The following is a 12,825-nucleotide window of genomic DNA, read 5'->3' as shown; positions in this document are numbered from 1 at the left end:
ATTGTTGGAAAAACAATGACTATTTTAATAAATAAGTTGCATTAAACCCTTCTGTTAATTATCAATCATCAACATTTTTTTAAGACTCAAATTATAAGTGCAGTGCCAACCCAGTTGGTATAAACATGTTTGGGGTAATGCCCCCTACCATCGCTGAGTTTTTGAGTCTCCTGAAACCAAAAGAATATACAGGTCACTGTTTCACGTCTTCTGTTTCTTTGCTAGCAGAATCAGAAGCAAATATAACGGATATTGGGAAGAACGGAGAATGGAAGTCTACAACAGTAGCTGAGGGTTACATCGATCAATCTATTTCTTATGAAAAGGCTATTGCTGAAAGAATAATCTCAACAGCTATCTCTAGCGTTACAGAATCGTCCTCTTCGCTTCAAGAATGAAATGTTAATGCCCTTGAAATTGTCAACTCAGCTAGTTCAAACAAGGCTCATCAACATCGTAAGGTATTAATGTCAGCAGTTTTCCGAATTGCAATTAATGTAAATAATACATTTGTAACGGAATTTAATTGTATCTATATCTATTATTCATAATAAAACTTCCTTGAAAATTGAATAATTATCTTTTGTTCATTGCTTTTTGGTCTAAAAAATCGTGTTAAAGATACTTCCAACACTATACTGAAACCAATAATGATTGAGATTAGTTGACAGAGAGAGTTGACAGCAAATCGGGGGCGTGCTTATTAATTTTTGAGAGGGTTAAGAATGAAAGAAAAATTCTTAGTAGAATTAGTTAAAATATTCATACACATTTTTTATTTATTTCATTAAAACTTTGCAATATCGTAATTTACCTAATCTTTATAGTCATTAGGTGGTAAGTATAGTAGGTACCAAATAAATTAAAAATATCAATAAAAAACACAATATATATATATATATATATATATATATATATATATATATATATATATATATATATATATATATATATATATATATATATATATATATATATATATATATATATATATATATATATATATATATATATATATATATATATATATATATATATAACTTTTTTTCACTATTGGGTTGCAGCAATTGATAAGTGAACTCTTTATAACTATTCTCAAGCTTTCGAGTAACAAACTCATCGTCAGGGGTACTAGAAAATACAAATTACAAATTTTTGATAATAGAATATAATATAAATGTGAATGTACAAATTTTCGTCTAATCTTCAACTTCAGATTCGTCACTGTTGCTACCGCTATCATCAAAGTGAATTATGATTAGTTCAATATTGTGTTCAATACGGTTGTCTACGTCCCACATTTTTTGCTCCTCTTTTAAAACATGCTGCATGCATTTCTTCCAGTCTTCTGCAGAAACAGTTCGAATAGCTTCTTGTAGGTGATGTTGCACGTCCACGTGCAACGTCCACGTGCACGTGTTCTGTTTTCTCGTGCCACATATCCTTTTACTTGCGCCCAGATTAATTCTATTGGGTTTAATTCGCAGTGGTATGGTGGTAACCTTCAAACTGTAATTCCACGACTTAACGCCATTTCATCCACTGCGAATTTTTTATATTTGTCTGTGTGTAATTTTGTTAGCTGAAGTAGTTCTGCCTTTAAACTATCTTTGTTATATTGGATGTTCTTATTAATTAACCATTCTTGAATTGCTGTTTTTTTCCATGATTGTTTCGGTAATGGTTCTAAATGTCGACTATGGTATGGGGCATTGTCCATGACGATGATAGACCCAGGTTCCACAAGTTGAATGATGCCTTCAAACCATTTTTCAAAAACCTCCGCATTCATCTCTTCATGATAGTCGCCTGTTTTCTTAGATTTAAATATTAATTCACCATTTGGTAAAAATCCACTGTCGCTTCCTATATGCGTAACTATCAGACGACTACCTTTTCCAGATGGCTGTTTTAACCCAACTGACAAACTTTCAATAAAGGCTTGTCGTGCACTTATTATATTACCATCCTGCCATACTTTTTTGACCGTATGTCCTTGGTTAACCCATGTCTCGTCCATGAAGTACAATTTTTTTTGAGCTTCCGAAATTCGTCAATTTTTTGTAGATAGTTTCTTCTCCATGCTATTATTTCTTGATGTTCAATGAGAATGCTTTTCCTGTCAACTTTTCCGTACGTAAATTTCATTTCGTGTACAAGTTTCCTAAAAGTTTCTTTACCCATTTTTGGGACCAATTCATGATCGCTAAGTGCCTCCAAAACTGTTTGTAGTGTGGGCAGCTCATTTCTGAAAACGAAACTGTGAATAGTTCTGCTTATACTGGTTTTGGCTTCTTCATCAACTGTGATTTTTTTCCGTCCGCTACTAGTTTTTGGCGTTTGTACGTCCCCATGAATTTCTGCTTCTCTTACTATTTTGTAAATCGATGATTTTGGTACACCGATATAATCAGAGCACATATCAACTGATTTATCTTTTGTAATTGTGTAACTTAATGATGTAGAAATGCCCGGTTGGTTATTCGGAGGTACACACGCAGAATTACAGCACATATGCACAAAGTCATCTTTTGGTGGCTGATGATCTCTTTCAAGACAGTGAAATACTCGCAGTACAATTTGTTTTTCCCTTACTGACCGAGACTCCGACCGTTTTACCTTTTTTGACGTGGAAGGCCCGACCATGTCTCCCATTTTTTGAGTAGTTTGAGAACGGTGTAGAAATATAATTATGTAACGCTTAAACACTTATTAGCACTATTATTTTCACCAATTGTTATCACAACACGTCGATTGCTGACTAAGTTAACTGTAAAACGTACAATTCACGCTGTATAATTCACAAACCAATGATACGCTCATGGCTGCAAGTACATTAGTGAGGACTGCAACGATGAGATGGAAGTTACGGTAAAGTGACAAAGACAGAAATATCGTTGCGTACAGCGTTGCCACTAGTTGTAATAAATATCTAACACTATACAGAAAATAATGAATTTTAACTGATCAGTAATCAGGAAATGTATAAGTATTACTCATTACAAGCTCATTCCTGATTTTTGTCACAAATAATACCTTTTAATCGTACTAGTATTGTGTATCATCTATAATTTGCCACAAACTACAACTCTACTGCTTACTATATTTTGATTCTGCTATAAACCGGTAACGTAAAATTTAGATATGACAACGCGCTTTACTCTCAATCATTATTGGTTTTACTATAGTGTTATAAATATTTTTAACACGCTACTTCGTAAACATAATCTTTTAATACTCTTGATAACCAATAAAAATGTCACTTTCAATGACAATTGTAAAAAACCCATATTTTATAGAATGAAACTTATGAAGAGAGTCTGAACCTCTTTCTACCCTCAGTCTAAACTGTACCATAAATCATAATATGTTAAAATCTCAATATATATGATTTGGATAATACCGAAACTTGTGAAATTCTGTGATGGAAATTACCTTCGCCCGCTTTCGCTGTTGCCAAAAAATAATATTTTATGCACACTAGATATTTTCAGTCCCAATTTCATGCATCAACTGTCTTGCGATATGTACTGTTGAATTTGTTATTATAGAAGAAGGTAGGTACAACTTGATTGGAATTTATTTATGAGAAATGCTTGATATTAATTTCCAGAAATATTCTTTCAGATTCACTATGTATGATCTTTTATTTAACACTGGATTGGAGTTGTTGTTTCATATCAATCATTTCACGTGAGAGTCTTTTCTTAGGTTGGATTTTTGGCAGTAATACTGTTATTTTCAAAATTGAATTGATGTAAGTTGTTGGAGTCATGATCATTTTTCATTATCAAATTTTAATATTTTTCAGATTGTGGAAGCTAACAAATACCCAAAAAAGGTCAATAAAAACAAATTGGTTGGTGGTGCATCTATTTTATGTTCGACAATTCGTTTCTTGAGATAATGCTTTGTTTGGCCTATGTGGGTTGCATCACGATTATGATATGTTATATTGTATATTATATTGCAATTTCAGTGTAATGTAGTTTCTATATTATCCAAATTTTTAACTTTCATCATACTTAGATTTACCGTAAAATGTTTATATGTGCAAACTGAATATTAACGGATGCTGAATATCAGCACCCATCATTATCGTTGAATAATGAACCGAAATGTCTGGTTGAGTTGAAACAGTTTTGACTGGGTCACCAAAAAAAAACAATAAATCAATAATTTTTGTTGAAAATATTGATTGAAACAAGTAGATGATGTCACAGAAACACGTATCCAAATAATTAGATACTAAATGTATTCTGAAATTCTTTCAAAGGACCGCTGCTGCACTTTATGCAAACTATTTCTTGGTCGAATTGCTTTTAGTTTTTGGTATGATATTGAGCTTGAGTTACTAACAGTGAGTATGAGCATGTAGTGAAGTAAATATGCGGACTGTTCATTTAACAAATATTTCGGCTCATTTGAGGGTGGGCCAAGGTGTCAAAGAAAAGTCTTCTAATATGGCAGCACCTAACTGTCCTTAATGTCGTATGAAGGGTTGCGTATCGTCAGGTTATGTCGCTCAATTCCTTATTGTTGCGACTTCTGAGCGGGTTTTTATAGTTTAGTAAAAAGCATGGATAGTGCATAGATAGAACATCAATGAAACATTCGATTCAAGGCCGGTTAGAGACTACCCGGCGAACATTTTTTCTGTGTTCTTCGAAGCAACGTCGGTCTTCCGTTTTGAAAATGATGAACATCACCGTAATTACCGATGGGCCGATGACTTTCAATTTCAGGGTTGTACGAACGTAGAATAACCTGAATCATAGTTCCGTTTTAGAAAGTACGTTCAAGATATGATGGAAATTTTGAAAATGGTGAAGAGCGTCATTATAACATCATAAAAAATATGCAAAGAAATACTCACTTCGTTTTATACACAACATTATACAACTTGCTATGCGAACAGATATTATCTCAAACCACGGCCTACCTATTACCAAGCCATCTCCTAACCAGGTATATCTGATAGATGCGAAAAAGTCTTGCCTTTTGATTAATGGGACAAGCATGTCCCAATCAAAGCTTGATTATATAGAAAACGGTAACCACATCCTTGAATATTATAATATTAGAGATATCAATTAAGAAACGCGACATAATGTGTAATATATGTCGTGGTGAGTTAGTATCATTTGAAACATTCTGTTTTTTTTACATTTCGTATATTTATAATGTTTTGTGTCTCAACCATTATTTCCATTCTGAAAAAAGTTCAATCTAACACGCCAAATGACGGTCGTGAATATATAAAGATCAAAGAGGATCAAAATATAGTTTTTTTTACATTTCTGAAATGATGTTTTCAAGATGAACTTGAAATAACATCATTTTGAATCAGTTGTAACTTTTGTCTACAAATATTTGTTAATTTTTCAGTTTGTTTTAATCGAAAACTGAAAGATTATGTCTCTTACTTTTTTGATCTGTCAGCAGAAATACATATTTTTATCGATCAGGAAAATACATATTCTGATCGATTCAAAGAAAATAATTTGTTTCAACAAATATTTCAATCATGGATAAATTGTATACTTTCATGACATCCAATAACGAACGTCATGAAAGTGACAATCTTGTGAATATAATTCATGAATTATTTCAGATCATCTCATTACGAATATAATTATTTAGAACTATTTTGACTTACAGACTTACAGACGTTTTACGAAAACCATCACATGAGCGATAATTTGCAAATATATTGTTCAACAGACACGCATTTATTCGTGATTCGGATCCGTGGTGCGATGAAAATTTGTAAAAGTTGCTTTATTTTCAATATAATCAATGTGCCCGGTCACATCTTCTTAGCAGAATGGTCTAAAGATTTTTTATCTAATGTTCAATCGTCACAATGGATTTTGATGCTCATTTTGATAGATTTTTTAAAATATGGAAAACCTGATGGTGCAATTTTGGGATCACCCAAAATTCCACCATCAGCTTTTCCAAAAGCTTGAAAAAGAACTTTTGAATAATTATATTTTGTAATATTTGTTGAACAGTCTGGTCAATTTTGCTTTGTGAGATGTACGAAGAAGAAAAAGTGCACACATTCTTTCCCTAGCTACTCGTGGGATGTTTATGGACAGAGTAGACTAAAAAAATTCTTTCTGACGCTGAGTCTACAGAGTAGATGGATGCAGCTTACGACTCCAACAGTCCTCCCTGTAAATTTAGATCAGGAGCGAGTCTACAGAGGAAATGGATGTCGAGTTTACGACTCCAACTGACCTCCCTGTAAATTCAAATCAGGAGCGAGAGCTTCTCAACTCTCAAACTACTGATCCAATAATTGAACTCAAAAAAAGGTAGTGCAGCCAGGAAATTACTGAGTAGTCTCCTCAAGAGCGGTGTACCTTATGAAACCGCCTTGCACCAAATTCTTGAGCGGCGTACGCAAAATCTGTTTCAGGTGGAGCAGGTTAGCAAACGTCTGCGTTCAAGTGATGATTCACCAAAACCAGAGGCAAAAAAGCCCTGCACGGTTAAATCTAAAGCATCGTCAGGTGTAGCTGACGTGCAAAAACCCTCATATGGGAAGGTTGTCAAGGGTATCAAGGTGGGAATTTTTCACCTTGACTATCCGACTACCTCATTAACGATGAAACAGCAGAGCATATACTTTGTGCCTGCTGGAGACCGAGTCAGGTTTTTAAAGTTCGGCAGAGCCGTACTCTTACCATCTGACCTGAAAGACCACTCACCATACAAACTAATCGGCTTCGTTAAGTAACTGGGTTTATTTGGTCGAGTGTGAATAGGTGTGAGCCACAATAAACCCTTGCGGGTTGCGGTGGAGGGTGAAATAGACCCACTCACTTTGGACGTAACCTAACCTAACACTATTTCACGACTGTGTATTCAACACCTCATGTTTCACTTACGACTTCATTTTGATATTTTGAATTCTTTCATAGATTGTATATCTATTGCGACAAATGACGTATAGCACCATTTGCTGATTCCTTAAGGTACCTATAATAATCCGGTGTTGTCTTACTTCCTGGGGATACCAAGTTCGTTGCTGTGAATGATAAAAAATTCAATTTTTTTGAACCACTCATCTTCCATTCTCAGGCAGATATAGATTAATGAACATAAGCGAGAAGAGTTCATTATCTGCGTAACAGTTACTTTTTTTGCAATTTATTTCATGTGATACCAGCTCGTTGCCTGAACAGAACACTCATTTTGATAAAACAATTTTATTATTTGCACTTATTGTAGAATGCTATATCCGTCCATGGTGATTTGACAAAGCAAATTACAACTAATTTGACAGATGTAACTTCAACAAGATGGCCGTTATCAATTGTCAAAGTTTGGAAGTCACTGTTGGAAGAACCCATAGTTGAATAGGAACTTACTATTTTTTCACTAGTATCCGCCCAACTCCTTACGACTGTGAAGATTAGGTTCGCACAAATAAACACAACTTTTATGAAAGTACTACAAATTCACTACACTCAAATAAATGAACAACTTACCTGTCTCGTCAAGATAACCACCATCAGAATGCATCCATTGATCAAGAGACCAAGCACTGAAATCAATGTGAGGGGTATAGAGAGGAATAAAGATATCATCCCGGTAGGCTCTCGCCTGTCTACCTCATATCTTCATAGAGCAAGTAGAAGGAAACTGTCGTTTTTCTTATCTTATACATTTTTCGATCAGCTCGTGGGATACCTGAAAAATACATATGTGTTTATTTGAGAATAACGCAAACAAAGCTTAGGCATTTAAAGGGTGGAAACAACGTCGGAGGAAATTTCAGGGAAACCGTCTACTTAGCCTATCTAGAAGAGAAATCAAAAATATGGAACTTGTCAACTTTGTGGAGCAAGTTTTCAATGATAAAGTCGAGTGCGCTCGTTAAAAATGGTGTTAATACAAGCAATTATTTCAAGGTAACAGAGCATTCTTGAAGCGGAAAAATGGAGAAAAAATCAAAAACTTTTACGTTTGAACAAGTCCAGAGGCTTATAAATGAGGTGATAAAAGTTACTACTATTTTCGGAATATATGGAGCCTGCCGGCGTGAAGAGCTGTGCCATTTATTGATAGAAGACATTAAATTAATGGATGAATCATTGATTGTTCAAATTGCAAAAACGAAAATATGTCGTTCTTTTTGCATTGTTGGAACAAACATTCACTACTTTGAATACGTTGAATTACGCCCTTCTGTTATCAATCATCAACGTTTTTTCATGAATACTCAAATTATAAATGCAGTGCTAACCCAGTTGGTATAAACACGTTTGGGAAAATGCCCCCTACCATTGCTGAATTTCTGAACCTCCCGGAACTAGGTAACTGTTTCAGAAGGTCTTTTGCTTCTTTGCTAGCAGAATCAGGATTAAATATAACGGATAATAAGAAGCACGGAGGATGGAAGTCTACACAACAGTAGCTGAGTGTTATATCGATCAATCTATTTCTTATAAAAAGGCTATTGTTGAAAGAATAATCTCAACCGCTAGCTCCAGTGTTACAGCATCGTCCTCTCCACTTCAATAATGAAATGTTAATACCCATGAAATTGCCAACTCAGATAGTTCAAATATATTACAAGGCTTTTCAACATCGCATCAATGTGAGCGGTATAGAGAGGAATAAAGATATCATCCCGATATCTACCTCATATCTTCATAGAGCAAGTAGAAGGAAACTGTCGTTTTTCTCATCTTATACATGTTTCGATTAGCTCGTTTGATACTCAAAAACTGAAACCAAATTAAATTTTTAGATCGACATTACGAAAGTTATTTCGGGAAAGACAGTGGTTTGATCAATTCTGTTGGGTTGCTGCAACCATTCATTGGTTTCTACAGTACATTCAAACCGTTTTCATTGATTCGCACACAACTCATTAAGGTATCTAAAAATTTGGTAAAAAAGCTGTTGACTATCTTGTTGAACAGAACATTCAACTGAAACTAATGTTCATGAATAATGTAGCATGAAGGTGATTACCTAAATCAAGTTTCTCAAGTTACAGTCAAATGAAATCCTTGGGGAACTCCATTCAGTCAGAATTATTGTATTTTGTCTTGGAACTCACGAGACTTCTCTTTTCAACTTTCACTTCATTGAGAGATTTTCACTGGACAGTTTACAAAACTGCCTCACGTGTTTCACTGTTCAAATTTTTTAGGCGTTTTCTTTTACATGGAAATCTTGAGGAAACTTTCTCTTTTGTTCGATAGGATAGATTTTTTTCTTCGAAAATATTTGGATCTTGATAATGGAGTCTCGACAAAAAACTGGGCAAAGCTAAGAGGAATCTTCAACATAATGGACATTCCAAGAAGTTTATAGAACATTTATTGTCCATAGGACAAGATCCATACAAAAAGGAGTTGCAGCTTCTTTATGTCCAATGACTACGGAAAAGGATTCGAAGAACCGAATCGTGAGTGCAATATCAAAACCTGCGTCAGATCCGAACACACAATCCATAGAAGCCTTATGAAAATCAAGCTTCCAAACGCATACAACTGCATTTACCGGATAATGTATAAACCCAAAGACCGTGGAATATCCGTATTGCTTTTTTCATTTAATTATGAATTTCTATAAAAAGAAAACAAAAATCGACAATTTTGATTTTTTTCGAATAAATGTTTTGAAAACGCTTCACACATGTTGTTTAGGCTTTCATCGCCGGTGTCTAATGAATTGTTCGATGTTTCTGGGTTGATTAGTCGTGACCTGCAGGTTTTTATACCTGGCGTTTTGTCTGCTACTGCGGCAGACATTATCAAAGGCCATGCGGTAACAGTCGAAGTGATCTACCTTGCTGCGACGCGGAAACTAAAAATGGTCCGGGTTTGTATTTATAATAGGTTTGTTTTGGTTCTACGAAATTCAGGTTCTAGGACGTCAAAATCTTGCCGAGTTGATATAGAGTGTTCTGGTTTATTGAAAATGAGTTCAAATTGATGAATTCTCTGTTCTGATTTCGACTGCGAAATGATCCTAAACTCTCTTGAACCGTCCCGAATCGTTCTTGCTCTCTGAACTGATGAGAATTGTTCCCGTTGCTCATGCGCATTCATGTAAAAATTTATTTGGGCTGTTTACTAGGATGTTTTTTTATTTATTTCATTTAAATCATTGATAATTTAAGTTAGTTAATATTTGAACTGACAAGGATACGCTACATAACAAAATGGACATGATCAACAGTATTTTCACGTCTTCATCTCTTCATATATACTATAGGTGACACAGTGGTCTCCTCAAAATGCATTCTCGTTTAACTGAGTGTGCGAGACTATTTCGGATTGTTTGAGATTTTTTGTTTGTACGGTTTCGGATGTAAGAACCGGAACAAACCTAATAGGACTAGGTGTCAAACGGCTGGCTACTCTTGTACTTGATTGGTTCCACCCTTTTTCAATTATTGGGAGGATATGTCTCTTGTTGTGTATGTTTTGTTGATGTGTAAGCTCTCCTCCTTACGGTTGGAATTATTTTTTTGTTGATGTATTTCTTTCTATGATTTCTCTGAATAGCCTCGAAATAGTCGTCTGGTTTTATTCTGGTTATCCATTTCAAAACACCGTTTTATTGACGTTTGGTATTCTCAACTATTATGTAATACAATCAATCCTCTAACTTTGGGGGTTTTCAAGATCCTAATAGTGGCATTCTTCAAAAGGCCAGCCTGTATAAATATGTATACTCGTATAAATAGATATATTTGATATCAGTTTTTCCACTAACATATCCGAATATTACGTCTTCATATTTCAATATTGGAAACATTCAAGAGATCTCTCTGTGAAAAAATAAAGAGTTTTATTAAAACATATGAAAAATATCATTACTGAATAATATGTGTAAATACTATTGAATATATTTTTGATTATGTTACTGTTTATATTTCATGATATACTCCTATCATGCAATCAATTATTATTTATGAAAGTTGTACATTAAAATTTGAGGCCTCTTTAATCTTTAGCTTGCTTCCTGTGGTAGCAGGAGGGTGACAGCTGATAGAGAATAACATCAGACCGCGAAATAGGAATGGGTCAGTTGAGGCTGAGCCTATGGCGAGAAGTGCTTACTGCGCAACCTCTGCTGCAGGCAGCCAGTGATGCAATTGAACCCAGCTTTATGTTTGATAAACCCTATAAAATACAAATAAAACAGAACACAGGGTCAGATGCATACGCATATATACAGACCGCTCAAAAACCAAAGATAGCTCAGGATGTGGAGTGTATTCCAGATCACTAAGCCTAAGGATTAAGTGGGGAATGGAAAAAATACCAGCATGGTTCAAACAGAACTGGCTGGTATCTCAATCGCCACAAAATAAATAACCAGGAAAGGAATTTGTGGTAAAAACATAACAATCTGGACTAATAGTAGACAAGCCCTATTAGTCTTGAACAGACAACGTCTTACCTCAGGGCTAGAGTAGAGTGCCACCAAGATTTAGCCAAAGCCTCGGAAGCCAAGGAAGCGTCTGGACTAAGAATTTTAGGACCCAGTGACACCTACGGCCTGATGACTTCGACAATTGCGGAACTAGCAAAACGTCACACTCATGCCCAATCCCTAAAGAGATGGTCTGGAATCAAAGGATGCCAAGATCATCTTGGGCGACTCTGGGAAGCTGGCGCCGAAGAAATTTCTGGCGATGTTCAGGAAAAATCTACGCTCAACAGACTTTCTGACTGGCCACTGTCAACTGAAGAAACACCTCCATAATATGGGGCTGGTGAACACATCTCTATGCAGGATGTGTGAACAGGAAGATGAAACTGTCAGGCATGTCCTATGCGAGTATCAGGAATTATCGTCAATAAAAGAGTGTGTAAAAAAACTAATCAATATTTTTATTTTATGGTTTTCACTATAAAAGGGTTTTACGTGTCGCGGTTTTTAAAAACCCTTTCATGGTGAGAATCATACAATAAACTATATTGATCAGTTTTTGATATGGATTTTCAGCCAGTTCTATTCAATTGAAAGAGTGTGTGTTCGGCGAGTCTCAGCCTACACCTGCCGATATAAAGGAGATGTCTCTTAGTGACCTGCCACCTTCCTGGAAAAGACAGGATAGACGATGACCTAAGAGGACAACTTCTCGAGAGGATGTACAATGGGTCACATGTGGCCTAAGTGGTGTGGGCCTACACTTACCCTTCCTACTTTACAGATACAGATACAGAACCTCAGACAGAAGACTATAAAAGGCTAATACCTTTGATATGAATATTTTTCACTGATATTGTCAAGATTTTGCAACCTGTTTTTTAGTAGGTACTTTTGCAATCATGTTAGTGATTTTTCACTCGATGAGAATGCTTCACCTGAAATCTTGATGCATATTTGATATTTGACAAGAATTTATGCAATAGATACTGGTGCTGAAACATTTTTTAGCAGTAGAAACATTTTTTGGCCATTGTGTACACATCTTCACTCAAAAACATGCAGAATTCATCAATTTGAAATTGTTTAAGAGGTTGCTAACTTGATGGCGTTATGAATGACCATTGGTTGATACTTCCGGATGTATCACGTGAAGGGCCTGATTACTGATCTCTTTACATTCGAAAAGTTAGGTCCAAAGTAACTGGGTCTATTCGACCCTCCACCGCAACCCGCAAGGGTTATTGTGGCTCACACCCATTCACACTCGATCAAATAAACCCAGCTTCTTAACAAAGCCGATTAGTTTGTATGGTGAGAGGTCTTTCAGGTCGGATAGTAAGAGTACGGCTCTGTCGAACTCTAAAAACCTGATTCGGTCTCCAGCGGGGTAAGCACAAAGTATGTGCTCTG

The 12,825-nt window shown here is 35.4% G+C and overlaps 2 protein-coding genes across 2 annotated transcripts in view; one reads left to right on the top strand and one right to left on the bottom strand.

Annotated features, from left to right (window-relative positions):
• The window catches only part of LOC111507286 (uncharacterized), a 495,004-nt gene that overhangs the window by 118,637 nt on the left and 363,542 nt on the right, over positions 1-12,825 (bottom strand). Inside the window, exon 4 of the mRNA XM_074180055.1 lies at positions 7,503-7,704. Within this exon, the coding sequence (XP_074036156.1) occupies positions 7,503-7,601 (99 nt within the window). The 5' untranslated portion in view covers positions 7,602-7,704. The remainder of the gene's footprint in view (positions 1-7,502; positions 7,705-12,825) is intronic.
• Positions 1-12,825, top strand: part of LOC111510262 (uncharacterized) — a 261,734-nt gene that overhangs the window by 139,669 nt on the left and 109,240 nt on the right. The window lies entirely within an intron of this gene.

This window comes from Leptinotarsa decemlineata, unplaced genomic scaffold (assembly GCF_025532065.1).
Source record: "Leptinotarsa decemlineata unplaced genomic scaffold, Ldec_3_MD MMD2_tig00026282_RagTag_RagTag, whole genome shotgun sequence".
NCBI lineage: Eukaryota > Metazoa > Arthropoda > Insecta > Coleoptera > Chrysomelidae > Leptinotarsa > Leptinotarsa decemlineata.
This window is presented reverse-complemented; position numbering and strand designations above follow the sequence as displayed.